At 38.5% G+C, this 27,809-nt stretch overlaps 1 protein-coding gene and 1 long non-coding RNA gene across 3 annotated transcripts in view; one reads left to right on the top strand and one right to left on the bottom strand.

Annotated features, from left to right (window-relative positions):
* LOC128775522 (uncharacterized) overlaps positions 1 to 16,808 on the bottom strand; it is a 48,902-nt gene extending 32,094 nt beyond the window's left edge. The window contains exon 1 of the long non-coding RNA XR_008420245.1: positions 16,391 to 16,808. This is a non-coding gene — a long non-coding RNA (uncharacterized LOC128775522). The remainder of the gene's footprint in view (positions 1 to 16,390) is intronic.
* Positions 1 to 27,809, top strand: part of RAPGEF5 (Rap guanine nucleotide exchange factor 5) — a 225,293-nt gene that overhangs the window by 160,132 nt on the left and 37,352 nt on the right. For both annotated transcript variants that reach the window (XM_019443577.2, XM_019443578.2), the window contains 5 exons: positions 16,418 to 16,496; positions 21,494 to 21,638; positions 22,819 to 22,916; positions 25,070 to 25,100; positions 26,063 to 26,141. In XM_019443577.2, coding sequence (XP_019299122.1) covers positions 16,418 to 16,496; positions 21,494 to 21,638; positions 22,819 to 22,916; positions 25,070 to 25,100; positions 26,063 to 26,141 — 432 coding nt within the window. The remainder of the gene's footprint in view (positions 1 to 16,417; positions 16,497 to 21,493; positions 21,639 to 22,818; positions 22,917 to 25,069; positions 25,101 to 26,062; positions 26,142 to 27,809) is intronic.

The following is a 27,809-nucleotide window of genomic DNA, read 5'->3' as shown; positions in this document are numbered from 1 at the left end:
GGGTTTTGTTTTGGTCTGGTTTGGGGGCAATTCCCTTAACTTCCCTCCCTGTTACTAATACGCAGAATTATTACGGAGACCATAATTGAAGCATTGGGAAACTTTGTAAATTAATGTTGACAAATAATGAGATAATGAGAATTATGTAGAAGTTTTCTTCTCAGGTGCCTCATTAACAAAAGCAGAGGACTTAGGCCACGTGATGTTTGAGGTCCCTTCCAGATTCGGGAGCCAGGATTTGGAAATTACTCAAGATAGCCCTCCATTTATCCAAACATCCTCTCCATCAGATGGATTATTTTATTTATTCATAAACTTTTTATTTTTTATTTGAGAAAGAGCGAGCATGCACAAGTAGAGGAGGGAGGGAAGAGAGAGAGAGGGAGGGAAGAGGGTGGGGGGAGAGAGAGAGAGAGAAAGAGAAAGAGTGAGAGAGAAAATCTTAAGCAGACTCCATGCTCAGTGTGGAGCCCGATGTGGGGCTCAATCTCATGACCTGGGGATCATGACCTGAGCTGAAATCAAGAGTTGGATGCTCAACCAACTGAACCACTCAGGTGCCCTGCAGATGGATCTTTTTACAGGATAATTATCCCCATCTCATGGCCATAGAAGCTAAGGTAGAAGAAGTTAACTAAACTGCTACAGAGATAGAATGATCATTTGAATCTGGAAATGAACCCAGGTGTATCCCTAGCTTTATTCCAGAGATCATTTTTTTTCTAGTGAATAGAGTCATGGATAAAAGGCATAATGGAAGTAAAAACATAACCATTCAACTCTAGCTATAAACCCCAAATCAGGTGCTTCAGTAGCTACTTAAGAGTGCTCTAATCTCCGCACAAAGACCTGCTTCTTGGTTTCCAGCTGTGAGCAGGATGGCCACTGGGTGAGCTATGGGCTTCAAGAAGGTTACAAAAGAAGGGAAGGAAGAGACCCTAATACTAGCTGATGCTATGTCAGAACATTTACATGAGAAGTGATTAAAAATCATATTTTGACCGTGGATTTCATTTGAGGTACTCACCATCTGATCTAATCTATTCACACCACCTTTAAACATGTGATATTATGTATGATAACAAGGGAATTGATGCTTTTACGCTGCCAGTAGATCGTGGGTTAATTAATACTCTTGTTGGTAATGAAGCAAGGTGAAATGAAGTGAGACAGAGCTGAAGCATAAGGTCATTAACATACACTGATTAATAATGGAAATGTGAACGTTTCATTACTGCATAACCAATGGGCAAAGGAAGGTGTGTAATGGATGAAGATATAAGTAGGAGTACAGCATACTTTCCAGGCGTACAATTCATATTTAGAATGTGAACAGATCACTGGAACGCATTTTTTTAATTTGCATCATTTTCATGTTGAATCCACACAACCTCTTCCCATATTTTGTGTTCAGCTATAGTCTAGAGCACACTAGAAGCAAACTAAAATATTGTAGGCTATGGAAAATTAATTTCAAGAGGATCTGAAGATAAGAAAGGGAAAATGAAATACATATGGAGCAAGAATTACCTGAGACGTTAAGTCTTAAGCCTCTTGACTCTAAGGATGTTGAAAAACCTGGACATCTCAACAAGCTTCTAGATTTTCTTCTTTGAATACTTATAAGGAAAATATCACCACTTTCTGATGGTTTGAGTGAAGTTCTTATCCTAGAGCCTGGAGGTGAAGCAGAGGGTCTTTCAGAGTTTCCTTCACACGAATTCTAAATGAAATTCACATGGGACTGCTGTTTCTGTAAAGTCAGTCCTGGTGGTGATGTTCTCAAACTGTGAACCATGAGGGGTTTTCTGTGTAAACTGCACCCAGTGTGAGGGATGTAGAAATGAATGGGCTTTCTCTTTCATTCACTGCTGCACGTTTTATTTGCTTTATTTTCCTTATTTACATTTTATTTGCTTTCCCTTCACCTCAGATGCCCAATTTGATGACACCGTTAGGAACCTTAGGTATTTCTTTACCGTTGAGTAAATTTCTAATTTCCTAGAATGGCTGGAGGATAAATTATTACAAATAATAAAATACTCTGGTACATGAATTGTCAGTTTTCAAAGAATCTGAATATATAAAATTACAATCTATTTTGAAATATAAATTATATAAAAGGCCCTGTCTGATAAGACACAAAGTTCATGTAGAATCAATGAAGCCCTGAGAGTCTTCAGCTTTATTATTACAGGAAGAAAATACTGTCTTAAATCTATCGAGTCTCTTTGATACAGGATGCAGGTTGCTTTTGAAACACAGATCCTCAGTATAACTTGAATTTTCTCTCATAAAAATAAATTTGAGAAAGGTAACAGCTTGTTTAGTTCTCATATTGTCTCCCTAATATATACCTAGTAAGAATCTCTATAGTACAGATTTTCAGTTAGTTCGGTACTGATTTTTGTTCTTATATTTTGTTGTTTCCTTTTTGTTGTTTTAAAAAGAAAATGGATTTCTATTCCTTTAAAAAAGTGATGCTTTTCCCAAATCTCCCAAGTTTGTAAAATTAACATATTTTCTTAGTTATGGGTCTTTGGGTATATTTAATACTGCACTGCAGACACTTACGATTTTGTTGGCGTCCCCCTGCATTTCCAGATACTTGTTTAAATGTGTGGTATAACACAGGCATGTTTGGAGTAGCAAATTGGAAGGAGCAACAGATTCTAAAATTCATGAAGATAAAATATACCGTGTCAATAGAATTGGCAATCTAGTAATTTTAGCAAGGCCATAGTTTTACTGTAACATCACCAACTGAAGTTACTGGAGTCTAAGTCAATGTCAAAGGATGAAAAAACCTCTTTTCTCTTTCTCCGTGTCTCTCTCGCTCTCTCTCGCTCTCTCTCTCTCTCTCTCTCTCTCTCAGAGATCTTGTGTGTCACCTCCCCAGACATTTGAAAGATTTGAAGTGAGATCATACGATGTCCTTGTGTTATTTGAAATGCTGTGCCGGCGCGCCTGGGTGGCTCTGATGGTTAAGCGACTAACTGTTGATTTCTGCTCAGGTCATGATCTCACAGTTGTGAGGTAGTGCCCCACATCAGGCTCTGCCCTGGCAGCATGGAGCCTGCTTGGAATTTTCTCTCTGTCTCTCTCTCCCTCTCCCCCTCTCCCCTTCTCCCTTCTTTCTTACCCCTCCCCTGCTCTCTCTCAAGATAAATAAACATTAAAAAACTAATCATAAAATGCTATGCCATCTTCCTCAAGTAAAACTAGCATTCTATCAGAAAAAAAAAAATTCTAAGTGATTTTTCTGTAGAAGAGTGTGTACTTGAGGTAGTCTCCTAAGTGTGAGGGAGAAATGTTAGTGAATGGCAATTTGTTGATTATAATCACCGCATGTTAATCTCACAGCATGTTTCAATCGAATTATTGCTTCATTGAAAGGGTGCAGTGCCACAGAATTGCTGTAATTGACAACCACATGTCTGAAAGGGATATTCTTTGAGCAGGAGAATTTTTGCCTTTAGCATACCTATAATTGAGCTTTTTCTCATTTCTCTTTGCAGTCTTTCTCATTATAACCTTCCCCTCCCATTTCCCATTATCCTCATTTTCTGCCCTTGGGGCTTTCTTGCTCTACAATTGAAACCATTCTTTTCATTCTGTTTGCAGCTTTTTGCCTTACACATAACGCTGCTTCTTGGCTGGCAGGCCTTCCCCCAAATCTTTCAATAAATATGAAATTAGAGGGAATGGTTAAATATGAGTGAACAGAAAATGTAGAAAACTAAAATATCTTGTAATCCCCAAAATATCTTATTGTAATCTGAATAGTGATAGAAAATTATTTTTAGAGCAATTCTGTATCTTTTTCTGCTTCAGACTTAACTGTTCTTGTCTGTTGTCTTCATACAGGATACTTTATGAATCTTTTAAATCCTTTAATCCTGTAAATGAGTTTCACTTAGAGTGAAGATGAAAAGTATAAGTTAAAATTGCCTATTGCATACTTGGCTGGGTATCTCTACTTAAGTTCTCAGCCTTAAGTGAATGTCGTTTTTGGTGCAAGGGCTACATGTATCAGGACTCATGATAGGTAGCAGTTCTAATATTAAAGCACCTGGTCTATTCCTTCAGTGATTACGTGCCTTTCAATGTGCCTTAAATATACTTGTTATAAAGAGAGATTTGCTTAGTACTTAAAGCGAGTTAAATTTTTGCCCCTAAATTTTCTTGTCTTGCTTGATATCGATATAGATACCGTCAATATAGTGTAACGTGTTTTGTCAAGAAAAAATAAGAAACATGATGAAGATTTTTTCGCGCTAATTTTGGATCTCTTCTCTAGAGTTGGACATAGAAAATACACCCTCTTGTGTCTTGTTGCAATTTGATCTGAATTTAAAGGCATTGCAAGCCATTTTGTTTACCACTGTGTTGACTTCCATAAAAATACTTTAGTTAGCTCAAGTTCTGCCAGTGCTGACTGGCATAATGCTAGCACACATCTCAGAATTGTTATGACGATTTGCTCTATTATAGTCTCCTAGGGAGTGTGTTTGTTCTTTTGGGGGGAAAAACATGCAAGGCAAATGTGTTCTTCATCAGCATATTCTAGAAATCCACAGTAGTGAGGTCAGGATAAATTCACAATACTTATCTCTCCTTAAATGTGCTTTTCCTGCTTTGATAATAGAGAAACGTGAGAAGCACTGCTTATCATGTGTTTGAGTTCCTGAAAATGTTCTTTGTGTATATATGATTTGTTAATTTATTATTTGTTATTAGGAAGGCTGTATGTAACAGAAAAACTGATGGTAACTTAAGGTGGAAGGATACTTCTCTCTCATGTGAAAATAAAAATAAGTGCAGTATAGAGCTGGTAGAACTAGTGAGGCCACTCTGAAATCAGCCAGGACTGAGACTCCTTCCAGCTCTTTGCTCCAGTGTCCCTGGAGTCTGGCCTTTATGTTCCGAAATCAAGACGGATGCTAGCATCCCAGTCCAGATAGCAGGATGGAGCAGGTCAAGAACACACGTGTCCATCACGCACGGCTTCTGCTTTTATCTTAGTCATAGCCATATCTAGCTGCAGGTGAAGCTGGGAATATGTTGTTTGGTTTTAAAATATCTGGGGAGCAATATGGCCAAGAAAAATCAAAGTTTGATTCCTAAACAAATGAAAAGTGGTATGTAATTTTTATAAGGGGTAGCTTATGAGGGTGCCTGGGTGGCTCATTTGGTTGAACGTCCGACTTTGGCTTGGGTCATGATCTCACAGTTCGTGGATTCGAGCCCCGCATTGGGCTCTGTGCTGACAGCTCAGAGCCTGGAGCCTGCTTTGGATTCTGTGTCTCCCTCTCTCTCTGCCCCTCCCCTGCTTGCATTCTGTGTATGCCTCTTTCTCAAAAATAAATAAACATTAAAAAAAATTGTTTTAATAATAAATAAATAAATAAATGGAAGCTTATGTTTGTTTTGATACTTTAGATCCCAGGCCATGATTATATATATATTTTTCTTAAAGTTTATTTATTTTGAGAGAGAGAGAGAAAGAGAGTGCATGCATGAGCAGGGTGTAGGGGTAGAGGGAGAAACAGAGAATCCCAATCAGGCTCCGTGCTGTCAGCACAGAGCTCCATGGGGGACTTGATCTCAGAACCGTGTGATCAGCACCTGAACCAAAATCAAGAGTCGGATGCTTAACTGACTGAGCCACCCAGGTGCACCCATGATTATATATTTCTTCTCTTCAAAGGAATATAAATGTATTGTGATTTAAAGCACTGTGTGATCATTTTTTAAAGCCTATAAAATAGTTTGGATTTGCTCTTGTAGTCTTCTCAACACTGACTATTGACAGTGATCTCATGTATTATTAACGTGCAAAGAGTACTTAATAGTAAGTACCTTTCTCGTATCTGATTTGAGCCACTGCATTCATGTTTGAGAACTCTACATCTTTCACACCAAAATTCTCCCTACAAGTTGTTAGAAATATTTTTCACAAAGCATATGAAACATATATTAAAAAATATTTCACATATTATGGTTTCAATGAAGTTTAACAATAGCACACATTAAATTTCTTCTCCTAAAGATAGCTTATAGTATGTATTACTATATTCTTGGTGATATTTCAGAACTCTTATGTGCCTGTAACATAACTGCTCGATGTGGGTCAAATCACCATGAATCTTGTGATTCCAATGCTGTGAGAAAGGCCTAAGGGTGTTCTTAGATGTGTGAGTAGTATATTTACTTCTAAACAAAACTAACTTATTAGAACCATTTTAGACAAAGGAATTTATATGAGTGCCTTTAGCTGAAAGACAAAAATATCTTAACCAGTGGCAGTTAGTACATGTTTAATGGCTTATTTACCCAGATGTTGGAGGGATAGGCAGAGGTGGTCACGGAGGTAAGGAACAGCCAAGACTTTGATGTGGAAGTCAGTCTTTTCTTTTAAGAAAGAAAGGACAAAATAAAATGTGACTAATGATTCTCAGTATTTGTCATGTTTAATATGGAAAAGTTCATCTAGAAAGAAAGGAAGAGTTTTATGGTTTGACCTTTAAAAAAATTTTTTTTAATGTTTATTTTATTTTTGAGAGAAAGAGAGAGAGACAGAGTGTGAATGGGGGAAGGGCAGGAGGGAGGGAGACACAGAATCCCAAGCAGGCTCCAGGCTCTGAGCTGTCAGCACAGAGCCTGACGGAGGGCTTGAACCCACAAACCATGAGATCATGACCTGAGCCTAAGTCAGCATTTAACCGACTGAGCCACCCAGGTGCCCCTATGGTTTGACCATTTTAAAACATTGTTTCAGTTTCTGCCTTTACATTTCAACCTTCTAAAATAGAATTATGTGTAAATGGCCATTAAAACATCTTAAGAGCATTAGGAGTTTGTGGACTATCTTAATTCTCCCGTGTGATTGTCAGTTCTGCCTTTAGAAAAGGAAATTGGCTGATCCTGTATAGCTATTTGCTGTTTGTCAGGTGTTCACTAGAAAATAAAAACAAAATAAATTTCGGGTAGGCATAAAGGAACTCCAGCATACTGGCACATAGATGGAAAATGACTTTATAGGGGCATTTTTGGCAATTCAAGGCCAATAAAAAGGCCAAGTTCCTATATCTGTCCATCTGTCCAGTGGATGTTCATGTGCATCCATTTCCCTTACCCCCAGTATGGACCATTTGGATTCACAGCCTCAGAAGAGCAGAGTTCAGTGAAATCCTGTGCTGGGGATCAGCCTGCCTTGGGACGTAGGCCCGTAATGATACTAACTTGAAACAACTTAGTAGTTATTCACCTTACTTACCTCAGACTCGATGTCACCATTCTGCAAAACAGAGTACAAGACCTGCCTCCTAGAAAGAATTTGAGGAGCACAGATCATGTGGGTAAAGCTCATGGTACAGCCCCCAGTATGTGGTCAGTCGAGGGTGGCTGTTTCATTATGTTGAAACAGAATAGCTATCTTCTCTACTTTTCCTCATTGCCCATAGAATGATGCTACCCTTGGCTTCCTGGGGCACACTAAGGAATAGGTGAGGTTCAAAGACAATTTGGGGTTCTCTAGGGCTAAAACGTGTGCTGGATGGGGGTGGGGGATGATGGGAGAGAGGGTGGAGGTTTGGTCAGACATTCCCATGAATGGGATATTCATCTGCTGCTAGTGGGCTGCCTTATGTGGTCCTTTTATGATGTCACTGATTAAATTCCAAACCCTGTGAAAGTTGAGGCCTTAAAACTGGGCCTTCTTCATAGCAGTGAGCACAGTGCTCAACCCCAAGCCATAGGTGTTCACTCAACAGTTGTGACCAAACCTTTCTTGGTGACCGTAATGCACCAGTCTCCCTTTCACTGGAGTGAGAAAGAAAGCAGCCATATGTTACTGAAAAGAGCTCCCCTGGCTGGTCTGGAACCCAGAGCACACAGGTGTCCCAGCTGTCAGTCACTGGTTGAAATATTTGTCTTAGAAACATTTTTAAACATGGACTAAACCGTAAAGGAAATTTTAGAGTAAAGTAAATTTTCTTATATTAGACATTTTCAATTTATATAAGATCTTGTGCCAGATTGTTTAGAAAGAGGCTTAGTTATGTTTAATTGTGTTTAATTTCTTAAAGATCATATTTTTGGGGGTGACTGGGTGCTCAGTCAGTGAAGCGTCTGACTTCGGCTCAGGTCAGCTCTCATGGTTCGTGGGTTCAAGCTCCGCATTAGGCTTTGGGTGTGCTGACAGCTCAGAGCCTGGAGCCTGCTTCAGATTGTGTGTCTCCCTCTCTCTGCCCCTCCCCTGCTCTCTCTCTCTCTCTCCTCTCTCTTTCTTGCTCTCTCGTATCTCTAGAGTTTTTGTTAAGCAGAAACAAAAAAATAAATAAAATTTTACTCCTCTGATTTCCAGAGTGGAAAAATTAACATCCAGAATGGTGATATATTTCACGTTTGGGAAGAAAGCCGATAATAGAGATTCTTCTTGGTGCTTGGGAGATAAAAAATCATACCTTGTCCTAAGCTGAGTCCAGTATTAGAGTTATTGCTTGAAATAACCAGGCCCCAGACTTGTAATTTAAGATTTAATGTTTAAATTAGTGTTTTCTTTGTTTCATGAAGTTTTGGAATGTTGAGTTAACAAGCACTTAGTAACCTAGATCGTATCTTTAAGAATGTATTGTGTGATGTTAATCATAGGAGACAGAGCACCTCCGACAGTTGACTATGTTAGACTGAGTGCGTCTTGCAACTAGATATTAATTTTTGTTGGTAGATGCTGGCAGATTGGTATTGAAAGCTCCATACCCGTGGTACTTCCACGTTCTAATCTATATTGTTAAATAAAATGATACTTGGATTGATCATGAAGAAATTTTTCCTCCCGGCTTATTTGTGAGAGCAACTGCTGTTACTAATCAATGAGCTATAACTGCGAGAAGAGTCTTTGGGGGAAAACAGTGTGATAGATGGTATGAGGGCTGATTATCTGACTATCCCTAGTTCCTTTCAGTCTAAAGGACTAAAAGGGCATGCCCCTACTGTTTTCCAAGGGGCATCTCTCCCTGTGTCCCAGACCGGGACCATTTACACACCAAATCCAGTGACCTTTGAATGCTCAGGCTGATGAACCTCCCTCCAGCAACTTTTGACACTCACAGTGTGCTCTCTTCCACTCGTCCTTTCTTTTTGGCTTCTATGACATTTATGTCTCCCTGTTCTCCTGTTTGTGTCTTTCTTCTCTTCCTCCTTCCTGAATTCTCTTAGCATTGCCCAAATGTGAACATCCACCCCAGCTCACCTCAAACCCCTGCTTACAACTCCCTCGCAGTGGATCTGACATGACACTTAATGTCATCCCAGCCACTCTTTTCCTACCGTAGCTCCCATAATCATCCAGACCTCTTTAGTAAGCTCTGGTCTTTGATATTTTTACCCAGTATCTTCACTTTAAAGTAGCCATAGGGGCACCTGGGTGGTTCAGTTGGTTGTGTGTTCGACTTCAGCTCAGGTCACCATCTCATGGTTTGTGAGTTCAAGCCCCACATCAGGCTCACTGCTGTCAGTGCTGAGCCAGCTTCGGATCTTCTATCCCCCTCTCTATGCCCCTCTCGGGTTCTTATGCACGTATGCACCTTCTCTCTCCCTCAAATTAAATAAACGTTTAAAGTAGCCTTAGAGTACTCAAACTCAGTGCATTTAAAGTAAACTTCCCTCTCCTTATTCTTCCTTTATCCAGTGTGACTGTCCTGACTGTCCTGACAGAGCAAGTGTAATCTCTATCTCTTGTCACTTCTCCTCTTGAAAATTTCCATTCACTTCCCCTTTTCTATAAAACAAGCCCCAGGCTTCTTATTCGAAGGCTCAAACACCCTCCAGGAATTGGCTCCAACCAACTTTCTAGCTTTATTTCTCAGTTAGGCCATGTGATCTCTTCCATTACTGTTTCACAACTATACCCCAGACCAAAACTTAGGAACCTGCCTGTCCACAGACAGCTAATATGAATAAGTGACTTGCCAGTGAGGGCAGAGCCATGATAAACTGGTACGCCCAGCATGAAGAAGGCAACTCAGCTCTAAGCCATGGTTGCTGTAGGACATGCAGACCTGGTGTTGCCAGATCTTCTGATTTTTAAATACTGTCACACAACAAAAAAACATCTTTAAGGGCTAGAGAAGGCCCAAAGACCATAAGATTGTGACTCAGCCACAGATCCACCCCCAGTCACTTCCATGTTTATGTTTATTTCACCTCTTTCTCCATACTTCTTACACGTGCAGAGGTCATCCCATGTGCTACCTGTTTGGTAAAACCTTCCCTGGGATATTGGAGTCTCCTTCATCCCCTGCAACATTTATGATTTGTGCTGCCCAGTTGAAATGTTACCTTATTTAAATTTACTTCCTGGGGATACATGTCTCAACTCCCTAACTCATTATGAGCATGAAACCGTGGGTCATTCTTATGTTTTCCTGTCTCTTACCCTCTAGTCCCTTCTTAACAAAAGTCTTATATATAGTCAGTTCTCAATACTTGGTTTTTCTTGGTTGATGGGTGGCGTTTGGAGAACTGGGACAGGATCTAAATATTATTTTATGACAGTAAAGAACAGAGAGGACTTACTGAGTGCCTGATGTATTCCGGTTCTCTGCCAGATGCTTTAGATAAATTATTCTCTTTCATCCTGGCTGCAGTTCTGCTAGGTGTGGGTGTGATACCCAGTTTACAGCTGCCTTAACTAAGGCCCTGAGAGGTTAAGTACAATGCCTAAGGCCATACAGGTAAAAATTCAGTCTTCCGATTCCCTTTGTATTTTTCACACTGTTTTCTAAGCTCCCAGCAGGCTTAGCAGACACATGCATGCACAAGCCACAAATGGGTTATAATTATAATTGTGCCTGGACACTGAGAGCAGCTGAGGGCTGAACCAGTAGGAGCTCATGGGACCTGTCACCTCCCTTACCCCCACGGTGACCTGCAAACATGGCCCTTGGTGTGGAGAAGGTAGGCAAGCCCTGTGTTGATTAGTCCATGCTCCTTCTAGTGACATTTGTAAAAGGCAGCATGTGCAATGTAATACAGTTAAGAACATAATTTTTGGTATACTCTTTCCTTAGGAAAGAATGATGGGATTCCAAAACCAAATTTTACAAGGTAAAATAGATTTCGTTACTTGAAGAGTGCCACCCAAGTTCTGTCTGGAGGAAGCTCCTGTCATTAAAGAGGTGACTTTTCAGACAGATTCGATATAGAAACAGCATTAAGTGAATAAGCGTTTCTTGTGTGATCAATATTGAAAACTAAAATTAGAGCTCAAGATTTGGTGGTTTTAGAATAGTTAAGGAATACTCTGGTAGAACTGTAAAAGTATACAGGAATCGAGTGAGTTTAAAAGCTGTGGTAAACAGCTGCATTTGAGGTCATTAATATCGCTTTCAGAAATGGAAAATTCATTGAGAAAGAAGCATATTTTTAACAGTGGAGCACTTTAACCTATGATTCAATCATGAACATTAATTTTTTTTTTAACTTGTGCTTAATCAAATTACATGGTACATTTTGGCACTGCTTCTCAAAAAATAATGGCAAGTTGTAACATTCCAGGGCCAGAAATGAGACCTTTTATGTACAAAGTTTTTTTGGCTTCTTGAAATCAAGGTTAAAGTAGAACATATTTAAAGTGCCTTAAATTCCATTGCATCTGAAGTAGAAATACAGGTGAAACAAAATTGCTAATAGTACTTAGGGAATATGGGTTAGTATAGAAATGTTGAATATTCACATTACCATACTTAGATTAAATAGCTACTAAAGGCAGTTGTCTGTCAAAATTTTTATCATTTGCTTTCTTGGCAATTCACTTATACCCACCCCCCACCCCCAGAAAAAAACATTAAGCTTAGACCTTTTTGAGACATTTAGATCAGTTTCTCTTATTTGACTACATTTACATAACAGAACCCTATAAAAAGGATCTGTACCAAACTGACACAAGTCTTAGGGTGCTCTAGAAACATTTATGTTTTACAGAAGTGAAAATTTTGAGTGCTTGATACACTTAAAATGAGAATGAGAAAATACTTTAATTTTTGCATAAAAGAAAAATACATTCATGGGGCACCTGGGTGGCTCAGTCAGTTAAGCAACCGACTTCGGCTCAGGTCATGATCTCGTGGTTCTGAGTTCCAGCTCCACATCAGGCTCTGTGCTGATGGCTCAGAGCCTGGAGCCTGCTTCGGATTCTGTATCTCTCTATCTCTCTGCCCCTCCCCCACTCACACTCTGTCTCTCTGTCTCTCTCTTAAAAATAAACATTTAAAAATTTAAAAGAAAAAAATAAATTCAAATAAAATCAAATAGAAACAGACAATTCTTGTCTTACACCTTAAAATGAAAACAGTAACAGATGATAAAGTCTCATATTAACATCATTATGGTGAATAATAGACATGAATATTAGAGACATTTCTATCAAAGCTTTAGATTTTGACCACACATTGATATATTTTATTTCAAGTGAACATAGTGCTTAAAACTGTAATAGTATTTGCTTTCCAGCAATAAGTATGATAAGTATGATAAGTACATACATACTTATGATAAGTACATAACATAAGTATGTTATCAGCATGTTTCTTTTGTACTGCAAGAGTACTTCCTATATTTAAAAAAGCCACAACATAAATATTCTTTTATTTGGGGGGAGGGATGTTGTGTGGGGGGGTAGTATTCCAAAAAGGATGGCTGAATATTTTTGTCAGTGATGAGTTAAGAATTTGGGATTCGGTTTAGTGATTGATTTAATGATTAGAATTTCAAAGGAAAGCTTTTTGTGTATTAATACCTAGGTATTCACAGAGTTGGAAAGCAAAATGAATATATCTTTTTATTCAGAATGTTAGTGTATATGGCAACTATGAAATTGTTTAAATGAGAGATATTTTTATACACAAATGTGCTTTTCTGCCTGTCTTAAATTACTATTAATTAAGCATTATATAATATAATAGATAATTATAGTGTTTTAATGTCGATGCCAGTGGATTTGCTACTCTTTCTAAATGGCTATTGTTGGCTAATAGTCTTCAGGGGATCATTTATGTAGCCATTGTGGTTCTAAAAATATCCCTAAATGCCATGGGACAGCCTTTTTTGAAACATGGCTGTTATAAAATGCATTTTTATCTGAAGTGTGTCCTTTTGATTATATCATTCATTTACTTTCATGTGCAGCAAAAAATACCAATGCTGAAAAAGAAGGGAAAGATCTTTATACATAAAAAAAATTTGATAACAATATGTTATGTAGGGAAAGATGTGAATCAAGGGTATTGAGAAACTGTTGTATTCATTAGGATTTTTAGCTATTTAGTAGGATTTTAACCAGAGATGTTTTCATGTAGCCTCATTGTTTTTATTTTAATTAATATTTCTATGGCAAGGAGATAATTAGGTAAATGCTGTTGAATATTAAATATAGCAGAAGCTTAGGGGAAAGCATTTCTGGGTCAAAGCCCTTAACAAAATATTGTCATGTGTGAGCTGATTAGTTGAATTGAATGCCAAATGGTTTTGCCACCATACAACCAGAATCTTAGAGTCACTCAGTTCATTATCTAAGGCTGTTCCAGAATGGAATGATTGGTTATGTCAAAGTTTAATGGCATTCATTCTAATTTCAGTTGCTAATGGAGTAAATTTTGATTAGAGAATAGTTCCAGCCCCCTTAAATTAGCTAAGTGTAAGAACATCCCAGAGAGACTGAACCTGCATTTTGAATGCTGAGTATATGAGGTTCTCAGGGCCTCACCCAGTGCTTTCTGTGTATTGTTGGCTCTGATCTATAAGGGTCCACAGAGAACCCTAAAATAGATTCTAGGCTACTCTGTGATTCTTGCTGCCTGTATCTAACATTGTATGCAAAAAAGACTCCCATTTCTAATTAGACCAGAGACATTGAGGATTTTCATCAACTACATTTAGTACAAAGCAGTGTTAGACTTTGGGAACATCCCTGTTCAGTCGTGTCCCAGAGTGATACGATAGTTCTCAAGTTGTATTTCAAAATATCCTAGGGTTCAGACATTATGCCGTTAAACTGTTTTGTTTAAGTTTGTTTATTTTTAAGAGAGAGAGCACAAGCAGGGGAGAGGCCAAGAGAGAGGGAGAGAATCCCAAGCAGACTCCATATTGTCAGTACAAAGCCAGACACAGGGCTCGAACTCACAAACCATGAGATCATGACCTGAGCTTGAAATCAAGAGTCAGACACTTAACTGACTAAGCCACCCAGACGCCCCTATTGAAACTATTTTAAAAACTGTGATGAAGGACACAGAGTTTCAAAAGTATATTTCAAACTTTCCATTAGGATAACCAGGCAATGAACTTATGCTGCCAGATTAACTAGTTTTGGGGCAGGTCTTAGAGTAAACCTTCTCCCGCCTTTGTTGTGCACGTGTAGATGCACGTGTAGAGATGGAATCTCTTCTGTGAATTTGGAAATTACATTGAAAGTCAGAGTTTGCCAGTGACTTTTGTAAGCAGGCGCTCTAGTGGAGAGCTCCTGGCTCTTCTGTGAATATAGGATGTGCGTGTGCGCTCACACTAAATCGTCCAACCAGCCACATTGCCACAGTTGCCTGTAAAGCTCTATACTGGGCTGTTCTTTCCTCTTACACACTTACAGTGTATAGATCTTAATTTAGGCCTACTGAGGCCCAGACACATCTGTTTGAGAACTTACTTTTACAAGAAATAGTAAGTTGGAACAGTGACTGTTAACATACTGCAGTGTGATACAACATTATAAGTGTAGGCTTATTTTACTGTATAGGCGCCATTTGTCAAACTCATTTTTTAATAAAGAATAGTGTTACTTAGTATAAATAAATAAGTATCTTTGAAAAAAACCTTTCTTAATACTTTTCCTTAACATCTATGGTTCATTTCACTTAAGGGCATTTTGCAATTAGAAAGCAAGCTTGTTTTTTTTTTTTTTTTTTTTTTAAACATTACCATTTGGGGCGCCTGGGTGGCTCAGTCGGTTAAGCGTCCAACTTCGGCTCAGGTCATGATCTCGCGGTCCGTGAGTTCGAGCCCCGCGTCGGGCTCTGTGCTGACAGCTCAGAGCCTGGAGCATGTTTCAGATTCTGTGTCTCCCTCTCTCTGACCCTCCCCTGTTCATGCTCTGTCTCTCCCTGTCTCAAAAATAAATAAAACGTTAAAAAAAAAATTAAAAAAAAAACAACATTACCATTTGCCACTTATTTGTGTAAATCAGGATTATCTTGATGTTCTGCAACCAAACAAAACAGAATTAGTGAAGCAGGGACAACTGATATAGGACTGTATATGTCATTTACTACCTCTTTATAGCAGAGTTTTGTGTTCGTAAACTTTGTTGTTTCACATGGATCAACTTTTACAGTAAATGTTATTGGTTATTTATAAAAATTCTGGAATTTTTCCAGTCTTCAACATAGAGCTATAGGGCTCTATACTGGGCAATTTTTTCTACTTACATACTTAGAGTAGCAGTTAGAGAGCTTAAATGCTATTGAGTATACAGGCTCATTAGTCTCACAACTTAATGCTATTTCAATTATCTAGAAATTTGATGGCCAGAATGTAATGGACATGAAAATGAAATCATATAGTAAAATGAATTTTAAGTTAAGGAGGGTGGATAAAGACTATTATGGCCAGAGCCCTACTTTGCATTCTACATGTAATCTTTTTTCTATCAATTTGGAAGTGATATTGGGGGATGAGAGTTTGCCTGTTTAGGTATTCTATATGACATATAAGCTGCACTTTTCTTAGAACACTCACGGCCAAGAGGCAAGAGAGCAAAACAAATCAAACTTGTTTTTGTTGGTTGAGGAGGTAGGAAAGGGATTGGGAAGGAGCATATTGTGATACATTATACCTGCTCCCCATTTTTAGTGAGACTTAGCTCTGTCTTTCTCTCCATAGCAGTAACAACATCAACTGCCACTTTCCCAACTTCTTACAGATGCCTTTGAAAGAGAAAGGTGAATGGTCTTGGAACCTGATCTGTGTTCTCTAAGTTTATTATCCTACTTTATTATCCATTGTTCTTGCCCTAGACTTAGGTAATAGAAAGCCTTAATTTATTAAAACATGCAGGCTTCATTTCCTGTAGGATTGGAGTATATACCCCAGAAATATTGTAAAATTTATTTTTCAGAAGACTTTATTATGTATTGGTTTTCCATAACGTCTTTATGGACGTATGAGGTATTCTGTGTAAGGAGTTTAAAAAATCTTCACTTGAATAAATGATGTATTTTGTGGCTAAAATTCTCCTATCCTAATGCCTCCCACACCCACCACCATGTATCATGTTTCTGCCACACAGTTTTAGAGGCTGGAGAAGCAGTTGTTCCTCTTACCACTGGTTCCTTACCTTGTGTTTGTTTTTCTTGCTTCGCAGAGACCCTCCTTGATGACTTCCTTCTCACGTACACAGTCTTCATGACAACTGATGACCTGTGCCAGGCGCTACTAAGGCAATATCCTTCATTAACTTCAGGATGCTGCATCGGCTTCCCTTCAGACCGATGTCTCGCATTAGTAATTAACTGCCTTTCCTAATTTCCTCAGCTCCTCTGTAGAGTGTGGATATGTTAAATATTAATGTAATGATATCCAAGGTAAAAGACGACACGAGACAGAATTGACAGGGGGAGCTGGAAAGCAGGGCTGCTGTTTTCACCTTCTAGGTCATGGGTAAATTGTACTGTTTGTATTATGTTTTCTTCCAACATAGGTCTCAAGACTTTAGAGAACTAGAGGTAAGTTTAGCATAGTGGGTGTACCCCAGAGTCAAGAGGCTGAGTGGATTGGCAGTAAGTGAACTTGTGAGTTCGTGCCAGAGGTTCGTGCCAGCGGTTAGTGCCAGAGGACTTGTGCAAGAGAACGTACACACATGATGGCACGTTTCTCCACAAGTCCGGGATCAGACCAGCTGTCCCCCAGGTGGGAGGTCTAAACTACGCCCTGGAATCAACTGCCGTCTCTTCAGAGCTTTGTGAAGACATGTGCTGTTAGAATGATGGATGGGATTAGAAGGTTAATGACCAGTTAAGGAAGCTTTATGATTTGATGCATTAACTAGGAGGGATGCAACAGAGGAAAGGCCAAAAAGCCAAGCCAAGTAAATTTACTCAAGAGTTTCCACACAGGCCTCTTGACTCACAATGTTCAAGGAAGGTGCTTCAGAAGCATTTAAGAAGCCTGGTAACTGTCAGATTTTTACCAAACTAAACTGAAGATTCCACTTGAGCTCATGTGAACATTTTCGGAAAGACAGATTTTGTGTGTGTGTGTGTGTGTGTGTGTGTGTGTGTGTGTGTGTGTATACCTAGGTTTTATTGAGCCCTCAATGGTAATGGTCTTGGCAATATTCTTTTCCTGTTAAATAATTGTTCTATTTCTCTCCTACTTTACAGCCTTTTCCTGCTTAAGAGAATACCTTCAAACTCCATAAAGGGCATAATTGAAATAAAATCTCTCTTAATAATACATTAACTAGAAATGGTGATTCGTTTTTAGTGCTTTGTTATCATAAGAGCACACAAAGCTACAGATCTTGTGAAACTTTATAGAACTAGTTCATAAAACTGATCTTGAAAAATTAGCAGTTTTGAATTTGGAAAATTTCTAAACCAGATTTCTTCCACAGCTCTCAAGTAGGTGTTACTAAGAAATTCTGTAATAATTTCAGAATTATACTTTAAAAGTGTTTTAGGGGCACCTGGGTGGCTCAGTCAGTTGAGCGTCTTCAGCCCAGGTCATGATCTCGTGGTTCGAGCCCCACATCAGGCTCACAGCTGTTTAGCACACAGCTTTGGGTTCTCTGTCCTCCTCTCTCTGCCCCTTCCCTGCTTGCCCTCTTTCAAAAATAAATAAACATTAAAAAAATTATTAAAAGTGTTTTAGGAAAATATCAATGAGCTAGTTTCTTCTACATTTTAATGCTAACGTTTTCCCAAAAGTGTTACCATCTATTGAACAACATAGTTTGTTTTATAGCAAATAAATGCCTTCAAATCATTGTTTTTAAATATGATCCTAATATCATTTGTGATTGTTACTAACTAATATAATGCATCATAAAATTTCTCTGAAGAATCTCTAAAACTTTACTATAAGCATGTTTTGAGTCTTTGACAGACATTTTTTGAGAGAGAGAGACTGTGTGCACCAGGGAGTGGCAGAAGGAGAGGGAAAGAGAATCTTAAGCAGGCTCCATACTCAGCGAGGAGACCGATGCAGGGATCGATCTCACGACCATGAGATCATGACCTGAGCCCAAATCAAGAGTCGGACGCTTGACCAACTGAGCTACCCAGAGGTCACTAAGACGTTGTATATGAAAATTTAGTTCAGATTCTTAGCAGTCTTGTTACTAATTATCAAAATTTATGAAATCCATAACATTTTTAAGTCAGGAGTCTTCCTACATGACTATTTCAATATACTTGCAGACTCTGCTTTTTGTGAAATAATACGAACCACAAACAAAAGTATGGCATCCATATTTAATTTAAGAGATTTTTTGGTACACCTTAGTGAAGATATCTTATATATCCTCCTATCACCTTCTAAGAGTGGTCTGAATTATTTTTTGTTTGTCCCCCATGTTTTTTGACTATTATTTACAGATTAGAGCCATTTATACTGTTTTTGGATATCTTAGATGGGTACTTTTACAGTGATAGAATTTTATACTTTTCAGGTTTTATCATCATCAAGAGCATTATGTGAGCTCACAGGTTTAGTCTAGCTAATGGTCAGTGCATTACACTGAAAGTAAATCTTATCCAGTGCTTTCCCACTATTCCCCTCCTCCAGCTACATTTATAAATCAATATAATCTAGCATGGGAAAAATGTGTAAGAGTAATATACCCTGATACAGAAAACAGAATAATCCAAATGTTAAATTTAATCAGTAAACATTTTTAAAAATATATCTTGGGGCATCTGGGTGGCTCAGTCATTTAAGTGTCTGACTTGGGCTTAGGTCATGATCTTATGATTTGTGGGTTCGAGTCCTGTTTCGGGCTCTCTGCTGTCCCCATAGAGCCTGCTTCTGCTCCTCTGTCACCTCTCTCTCTGCCTTTCCCCTGCTTGTTCTCTTTCTGTGAAAAATAAATAAGCATTAAAAAAATCTATCTATGTCTATATCTAGACAGATATAGATAGATATAGATATAGATATAGATATAGATATAGATATATCTTGCAGAAAGAACAAGATTAAGCAAATAAGTGGTAGTAACTATGAATGGAGAGGAGCAGCTGAACTGTCAGTCCCTGAACTTGCTTTGTCCTCCAAGTCCACAATTGTAGAACATATATGCAGTGGTACTAAAAAGCTCATCTCTTGGCTACACATGCTGACCTAAAAGAAAGAAGCTGTTAGTACTTTCTAATTTTCTAGGTTTTCTTTATATTAGTCAGGCCATGATAGTCACAATAAAAGAAGAACATGATATCTGTACAAGTGAAAATAATGAAGGATATAAATCTTTATATTTTGCCTTTTTAGAAAAAAACCAGGAAAAAATAGAAGCTTTAACAGGTTCTTTGTGTGTTTGCCTGAGTTTATTTCACAGATAGAAATAAAAAAAAAATCAAATGCCCTTAATGTGTTTTTGCAGACTGGGGAGACAGTGACTGAAATATGTTTTAAAATATTTACAAAGGCTGAAATAGATATTTCTATTTTGCAATTATGTATCAGCATTAAAGAGTGTAGATTCCTGTCCAGCAACCCCAAAGCCTATCTGTCCTTGGAATCATAGCATTTCCTATTCTGATTTAACTTTTCATTGTATTCAAGATAGTCATAAATGATCATTTGGAGAACAAAAACACTAGATTGGTTTGGAAAATGCGAAGCTTCTGTCTCATTCCTGTGGCTTAAACACGTTGCTTTTGAGGTTGTTCTTTTTATACAATTTTAACAGTATAGTTAACACATGGTCGGTCACTGTATACAAATTTGGAAATATTTATGAGTATAATAAAAATTAAGGTACTCTGATATCTCATTACCTTGAGAAGCCACTGTTAACTTTCAGTATATATTATTCCAGGTAATGAAAATTTTCATATAAATAAGCATAGTTAACAGAAATGGATCATCCCATCATATTTTCTCACTTGCTTTCGTACTCAACAATACATGGTGTGTTTTTTGTTTTTTAATTTTTTTAATTTATTTTGAGAGAGAGAGACAGAGCAAGTGGGGGAGGGGCAGAGAGAGAAGGAGAGAGAGAATCCCAAGCAGGCTTTACACTGTCAGTGCAGAACCTGATGCCGGGCTTGAATTCACAAACTGTGAGATCATGACCTGAGCTGAAACCGAGTCGGACGCTTAACCAACTGAGTCACCCAAGCGCCCAACAATACATTTTGAACATCCACTGTCAGTAAATGCACTATAAGGTCATCAGTTTTATGGCTATAGAATAGCCTATTAATGCATATGTGATAATTTAGTTAACTATCCACAGTGTTTGAAGCATTTAGTTTGTTCCTGTTGTACTTTTTTTCATTCCAGTGAAAATGAAAATCAGCAGTCCTTTTTAATTATGTCTGCACATTTATCCAGTCCCTTTTTTCCAAGAAAATTCCTGGGGTTGGGCATTTAAATCATATCACAAATTATGCTCCAGAACTTTGTGCTCATTTGGGACTACTTGAGAAGTAACTGGTTTTATAAATTGTGGATTTCTGAAGATCAGAGGATACCTGGCCTAGTTCTGATCCAACTTTTATGGCAAGTGTCTACCTATGTAGTGACACCAGATCTCTTGGAGCCACCCTTGAAATTCATTGGTCTCTCTCTCTCTCTCTCTCTGCCCCAACCCACTCACATTCTGTCTTTGTCTCTCTCAAAAATAAATAAACATTATAAAAAAAATTTTTTTTTTAAAAAGGGGGCACCTGGGTGGCTCAGTCGATTGAGCGTCCAGCTTCGGCTCAGGTCATGATCTCACAGTTCGTGAGTTCGAGCCCCGCATCGGGCTCTGTGCTGACAGCTCAGAGCCTGGAGCCTGCTTCGGATTCTGTGTCTCCCTCTCTCTCTGCCCCTAACCCACTCGCATTCTGTCTCTGTCTCTCTCAAAAATAAATAAACATTAAAAATTTTTAAATAAAGAAAAAAAAAAGGAATTCATTGGTCTCTTAGAATCTCTTCATGGTGACATTGACCCATGCTGCTGTATGGAACTGTGTCAGCAGCTATCAGTGCAAATCATCTAATTAACCTTCACGACCTGCCACCAAGTGCATAGAAATCATTTCCTGGGTTTACTTACTTTAGCTCTTTCCAGTGCATAACTTTTGCTCTTCCTACACATATACTTTTCCTCCGGCATGCTTAGATACTTGTAGATTCTTTGAAAAATGCTTTAGCATATTTTGAGAAAACAGTAGATAGATCTCTTTATATTTTTACTTCCAAGAACGCAATATTCTTTCTTAACCATTTGCACCTATTCTGCTAAGAAGTATCAAGGCAAAGAAGAAAACTCAGATGTTCCTTGTCGGAAACGTAAGGTCTTACATCTCGTGTCCCAGTGGATTGCTCTGTACAAAGACTGGTTACATGAAGACGAACATTCCAAAATGTTCTTAAAGGTAATCTGGTGACTTCCAGATATTCTTTGATGCCAAATGACTGATTTTATTTTCATTTATGCATTTCAAAAAATCTCATTTGTAGATTGTAGTCATTCAACTTTTATGTAATGTTCAAGCTGTGACTCAAAATATTAATGTCTTGATTTTTGAGGCCTGATATTTTGCACATAGAAATTTTTTTAATGGTGAAGAATTCATTATGAAAAAATGGAAAGGGCTAGTTTTACATTCACTCATTTAAGTTTATTTTATATGATTCATGGGAATTTTGATTCCAGATGAAATAATTAAGGTAGGTAAAATAAAACATACTTGAAAACTTGACCGTATTAATACATTGAGATTTACTCTAAGTTTGAACTAACCAGTCCCACATATATAATATTTGGATAAGAAAAATTATTTATCATTTAAAAACTCTATTGACAATACATGCATTATGAAAGTTTTTCAGTCCATGATGTATTTTGAGAATTTTATGCACTAATAATTTGCAAAATGGGTACTAACCTAGACTTACATTTGGAATTAGATAAATGTATATATTTTTCTAATTGTTCATAGGCTGCCATATCTTTTCCACACAGATGATTCTCTGGAGACAGTATGTAGACCATTGGATTCCTTTGCCACCAAAGCCATATTAGCTGTACAGGCTAACACAGAGAAGGAGTAGAATGGAAATTCGAGCAAGGAGCAGGTCTATTTCAGACAAGTGTTCAAACTGATTTTGCCTCTCATGAAGGAAATCATTTTGATTTCAAAATTCAGATGTCATTTAGACATCCACTTAAAAATTGGTTTAACCAACTCTTTCCCTAAACTAATGTTATTTTCAAAACAACTAGGTAATAGAATTTAATCGATTTTTTTCCCTCCTAAATGACGATGTGGATATTATTTTTTTAAATATAGAATAGGCACGGAACTCTTGAGTAGCCTTCCAGAGACCTGTAAGTTTCCAGCATTGATTACTTAAAGCCCCTGAAAGCTGTGAGGGAGCCACACAATTGAGTGAGGGGCTAGGAGGTAGAATCCCACATAGCATCTCACAGATGTCTGGTTTAACCCCCTGTATAACCCTGCTTTCCACCTGTTCCCTCAGCAGGGTAACCATGGTCTCAGTCTTAATCCTTAAAGAATAGGCATTTCAGCTGCCACTTTTCTTCCCCCCCAGACCATATACAGGAATGTACTGGATGATGTGTATGAATATCCAATACTTGAAAAAGAATTGAAAGAATTTCAAAAGATACTTGGAATGCACCGTCGTCAGTGAGTATTTAATTTTCTGGATTGCCATTAATAAAAGAAAGCAGCAAGCGTGATCGAATTTGGATGTTTTATAAATTTTTTTAAACATTTATTTATTTTTGAGAGACAGAGAAAGGGAACGAGAAGGGGAGGGGCAGAGAGGGAGGCAGACACAGAATCCGAAGCAGGCTCCAGGCTCTTAGCTGTCAGCACAGAGCCTGATGTGGGGCTCAAACCCACGAACCATGAGATCATGACCTGAGCCGAAGTCAGATGCTTAACCAGCTGAGCCACCCAGGCACCCTGGATGTCTTATAAAGGTCATCTTGAGGGATGCCTGGGTGGCTCAGTCGCTTAAGCATCCGACTTTGGCTCAGGTGATGATCTCATGGTTCGTGCGTTTGGGCCCCGCATCGGGCTCTGTGCTGACAGCTCAGAACCTGGAGCCTGCTTCGGATTCTGTGTCTCCCTCTCTCTCTGCCCCTTCCCCACCTCTCTAAAATAAATAAACATTAAAAAAAAACATTAAAATTCATCTTGAACATTCTGAATCAGGATTCCTTCTTGATTCCTTAGCTTTTCTATAGTAAATTGTGTATTTTGTTTTTATATCAAAATGAACACAAAATTAAGGTTGTTGACTATTTTGTTTAACCCTCTTTAATACGGTAGAAACTGTAACAACCTTCGTACATAAAAGCAATTATTTAATAAGTTATTTAATGTTAAAAATATAAACATTTAACTTGATGTTTTGGGGGCTCACAGCTATGTCTGATGGAATAAGGAAAAAAATTTTATAGGTAGGTTTCAGCAAGTCACGAAGCATTTTTAAAGCTCCATTTTATGGATTCCCTGAGGTTTCTTTATCAGTTTAGAAAGATTAAAAAAAAAAATTTACTCAATGACTTTTGGCATGTGTAAGTATCCCTGAGGTATCTATCATTAGTCTTTCAAGTTGCCAATACCTGACTTAACCACTGACCCTCCTTATTAATTTTGGTAAATGAAAGCATCAAGTCATTATTCAGTTTTCAGATACAGCTGCAAAGTTCATCTGAAGGGAAAAACTGTTCTCTGATTTACAGTGTAGTTTGTACATAGTAAACATGATGAAAGACATGTGTGTCAAGTTGTGAGAAACTTCTATTAAGATTTCAGAAGTCACAAAGGCACTTCTCAGAGAAAATGTTAATTCAGGCCTCTCAGATGACTAATTTGAGATTTAAAGCCTGACCTAATTTTAGTAAAGAGAGATCCTGTTGCAAATTAAGTGTCTATATAAATTAATTTTAGGGCACAAACAAATCACGTGGAAGTTTTCGTCCTCAATCGTGAAAATCACACACTTAGAAATTCAGAAATGAGATGCAGTTTAGGACAGTGTTAGAAACACGTGTTGTAAATTTGGGTGGTCTTCCTTTGTCACAGTCTACACCACAAGAAGCCCCCATCACCTAAGAGCAGTATGAGATTGTGAACAAATACATGAAACAGAAAAGAAAAAGAACCTTTACATCAGAATAATCCTCCACATGGAAGCTGTTCTTTGCTGCAAGACAGACCTTGTTACCCTTGAGAAACTTTAATTCATGGCTTAATACATTTAAATGCATTAGATGTACTAATGGAACTTGATATATCCCATTAAAAAAACTTACATAAAATGTGAAATAATTAATTAAAATAAGAAAATGATAGAAGATATGACTCTTGCCTCTTTGGTAGAAGATGATCTCTTAATTCTGGGAGAAGATTTGAGCTGGGGACCTGCAGGATGTCCACCACACAGGGAAACATTCTGGAAAAGATGCTCCTTGCGTTGACTTAACTATCTGAAGCACAATAATTTCACTTAAAATCCATCAGTATATGAGAAAACTTAAGAGTTTCTGTGGACTGAATAAATCCAGTTCTTCCCTCAGCATTCACTTTCTGTGGGTAGAAAGTAAAATACGCCTGTGGAGTAGATGGCATCTTTTCTTCCTGGTTCGCTTAAAATCCAGAGCCCAATGTCAAGGGTGTTCTACCTAGTGACCTAATGAATACTGGGTTTTATCTTTTTGAAAAGTAAAAAACCTCTGCCCAGTACCTGAAAAGTAGTCTTCTGTGACAATCATTGCATTACACAGGGTTTGGGACAAAGACTGACTTCTTGTCCTTTTTCCTTTCAGCACTGTAGATGAATATTCACCACAAAGGAAGGTGAGGCAGACCTCTCTCTCTCTGAAATGGGGCCATCAAGCTTGAAGACCTTGCCTTGCCTCACTGGCATTTCTTCAAAATGAAAAGGAGTGCTGCCTCCAGCAGAACAGGGGCAGGCAGGGAAGCCTGGGGCTAGACCTTGCGAGCACCTTCCTGCTTCACTTCAGTTTCCCTGTGCTAGTACAGATCCGGTCGTACCCATATGCCCTCGACTTGTCGTTCTGAGTATTTTTGGGGTCTTAGATTTGCCCCAGTGTTCCCAGAATCATATAAATTTGAATTTGAAATATTGATGGGAAAAGAAAAAAGAAAAAAAAATGCAGGCAAGAATCTTGACTGCAAGCATGAGGAAGTCGAGTAAGCAAAAGCTTTGCCCTTTCAACCCAACAAAAGGAGAAATGGTAGCAAGAAAGAACGTGTTTCCTATTCACCTTGAAGGGGAAATGCACTGTGAACTGTCAGGCACAGGTTTTGTAGAAGCTGATCTATCAAGTGGAGAATTATCATGAATAATCTACTTATTTCCCTTAAGCAAGTCGTGGTGCCACAGCAGAAGTATGCAACTTTGTCCCCTGCTTTATCCAGAACTCCTCGATCCACATGCACGGTTGATGTTGGGATGTCTAGAGAAGAATACATGGATTTTGCAGTAGCCAAAGTTTGAAAATCATGCCACCCCTCTCCAGCATGTTGCTAGAATAATTATAGGGGCTTTTTGCCTGCTTCTGGCTTTGGCCAGATCTGTCTTGTTGCTCAGAATCTCCACCTCCACATGCGTTAATAGAGGCAACTCCCTATTTATTCCTCTAAGATTGGATGGGTGCGTTTCATATTAAAAAGAAAAAAAAAGAAAGAAGGAAAGAAAAATTGGCTAGCTCTTCTGGAACATGCTGTAAGCAGCTGTGGTTTTTCCAAAGGGCAGGAATGCATTCATTCATTGTTCTCTTTCTCACTTCTCACAGAATAAAGCCCTTTTCCACCAATTCAGTCTTAAGGAGAACTGGCTCCAGCATAGAGGAACTGTGACTGAAACAGAGGAAAGTGAGTATGATTTTGTGAGGGTTTGGGGTGGGTGGAGCAGAGGTCAGTCACCTTCACTCTCCAGCAGTAATGCATCGGCCTGCCCTTAGCGTTTCCAACAGTCACACCCTGTGACAAGCACCTTAGGACCCCACAGGATGGTTTTTATTTTATTGCTTTGAGTGTTACAGTTGTCTTGACCATACAGCAGTGTCCCAGGGGCCAAGGACATTTTCAATTTAAGAAGGAAGGAAAGGAGCCTGCAGAAGAGCTTCCCAACTTTCTTAGGGAGAGGCGCAAAATTGCCGGGAATTTTCCTTTTCCTCTTAGCTGCTTTCTCCCATAATCTGTCAGCCCACTGCCTGTGACTGACTAGAAAGTCCACTAAAGCCACCGTGCAGGACATTGGCAGAGTCATTCCCTGGGATTTAGAGAAGAAACTCTTGGCGAGCATAGCGAAGGAAAGGAAATGCACTGAAATCCCTGCGTGGCCAGGCTGTGCCGGGCAGTGCCGCATGCCCCGTGCGCCCTGTGCCAGCGCTGCTCAGTGAGAGGGTCAGTGAGAGGGCTAGTGACCCACGCTGAAGGCAACTGCTCACTCAGCACCAGGGGAGACAGCCTTGCAGCCCCCAGAAGGTGCTTACATGCTATTCTGTGCTACTCTCTTGTAACAGAACAGGAAATGGTTTCCTCCCGTTTGCACCAAGGTTGAGTGAAGTGCAGAACCTGGGGAAACATAATTGAAACATTCATGCTATAGTGACTGGGAGACTTTCTCTTTTAGCCCACTTCTCAGTATGTGCTGAAATTCTGTGTATGCACATTTAATATCTGCTCAGCTTCTCCAACACACAACAAAACGTCACATGGATGCTTCTTGTGCTATGTAGTGTTAGTATATAATGCTGCTGGTAATGGGGCATAAGAAGTATGGTCTATAACAAGTGGAAGCTTAAAAAAAATTAGCTTACCTCCTAATTCCTTAGTTGCAGGCCCTCCATGCTTGTCTTACAATTTAATCGTAAAATTTCCCAAACTGAGTTTCAAAGAGCGTAAGTATTTCCAGACCCCCAGCCTCTTTTTGTTTGTCAGTTTATTAATAAGCAAGCTGTAAACTTTGCTCATATTTAGCAGTTTTGTAGGATTTTGTCTGGTTCAAAAATTTTATTTTTCTGTGAAAGCAAAAAGCTTTGTGTCTCTCACAAATCTGTTGACAACATATATAAAACAGCTATTTGTTAGATGCTGTTGTTTTAGTGACATACCCAACGGAACCCAAACCAAAATGTTGTCAGTGCCTTCTGGTGGCGTATTTACTTTGAGGTTTCTACACATAAACTCATAGTTGTTTGTTTTGTTTTGTTTTGTTTTTTTTGCTTCATTTGCATTTCTGTGGAAACAATCCTGGGTTTATTTTTGTGGAGCCATTTAAATTGCTTATAAGATTTCTCTAGGAAATGCACCCTCCCCCTTTATTTTTTTTACATAAAATGAGAAATAATATGCAATATGGTGGAAATAATTTGCAAAATGGTAGAGAAGAATACCTAAGTGTATTATCTTTTTGAAAGAAGCTAGTGTTTTATACATTCAGAGCTGGGATAAGAAGCAAATAATGTATCAATTATCTCCACTATTATTAAGCAATTTCTGCTATCAAATCATAAAGAAATTTTTTTCTAGGACCCT

The sequence above is a fragment of the Panthera pardus genome, unplaced genomic scaffold (genome assembly GCF_024362965.1).
Source record: "Panthera pardus isolate Hobbes unplaced genomic scaffold, ASM2436296v1 HiC_scaffold_8, whole genome shotgun sequence".
In the NCBI taxonomy this organism is placed as follows: Eukaryota; Metazoa; Chordata; class Mammalia; order Carnivora; family Felidae; genus Panthera; species Panthera pardus.
Note: the sequence above shows the minus strand (reverse complement) of the source record. Positions and strands in the feature narration are given on the sequence as shown.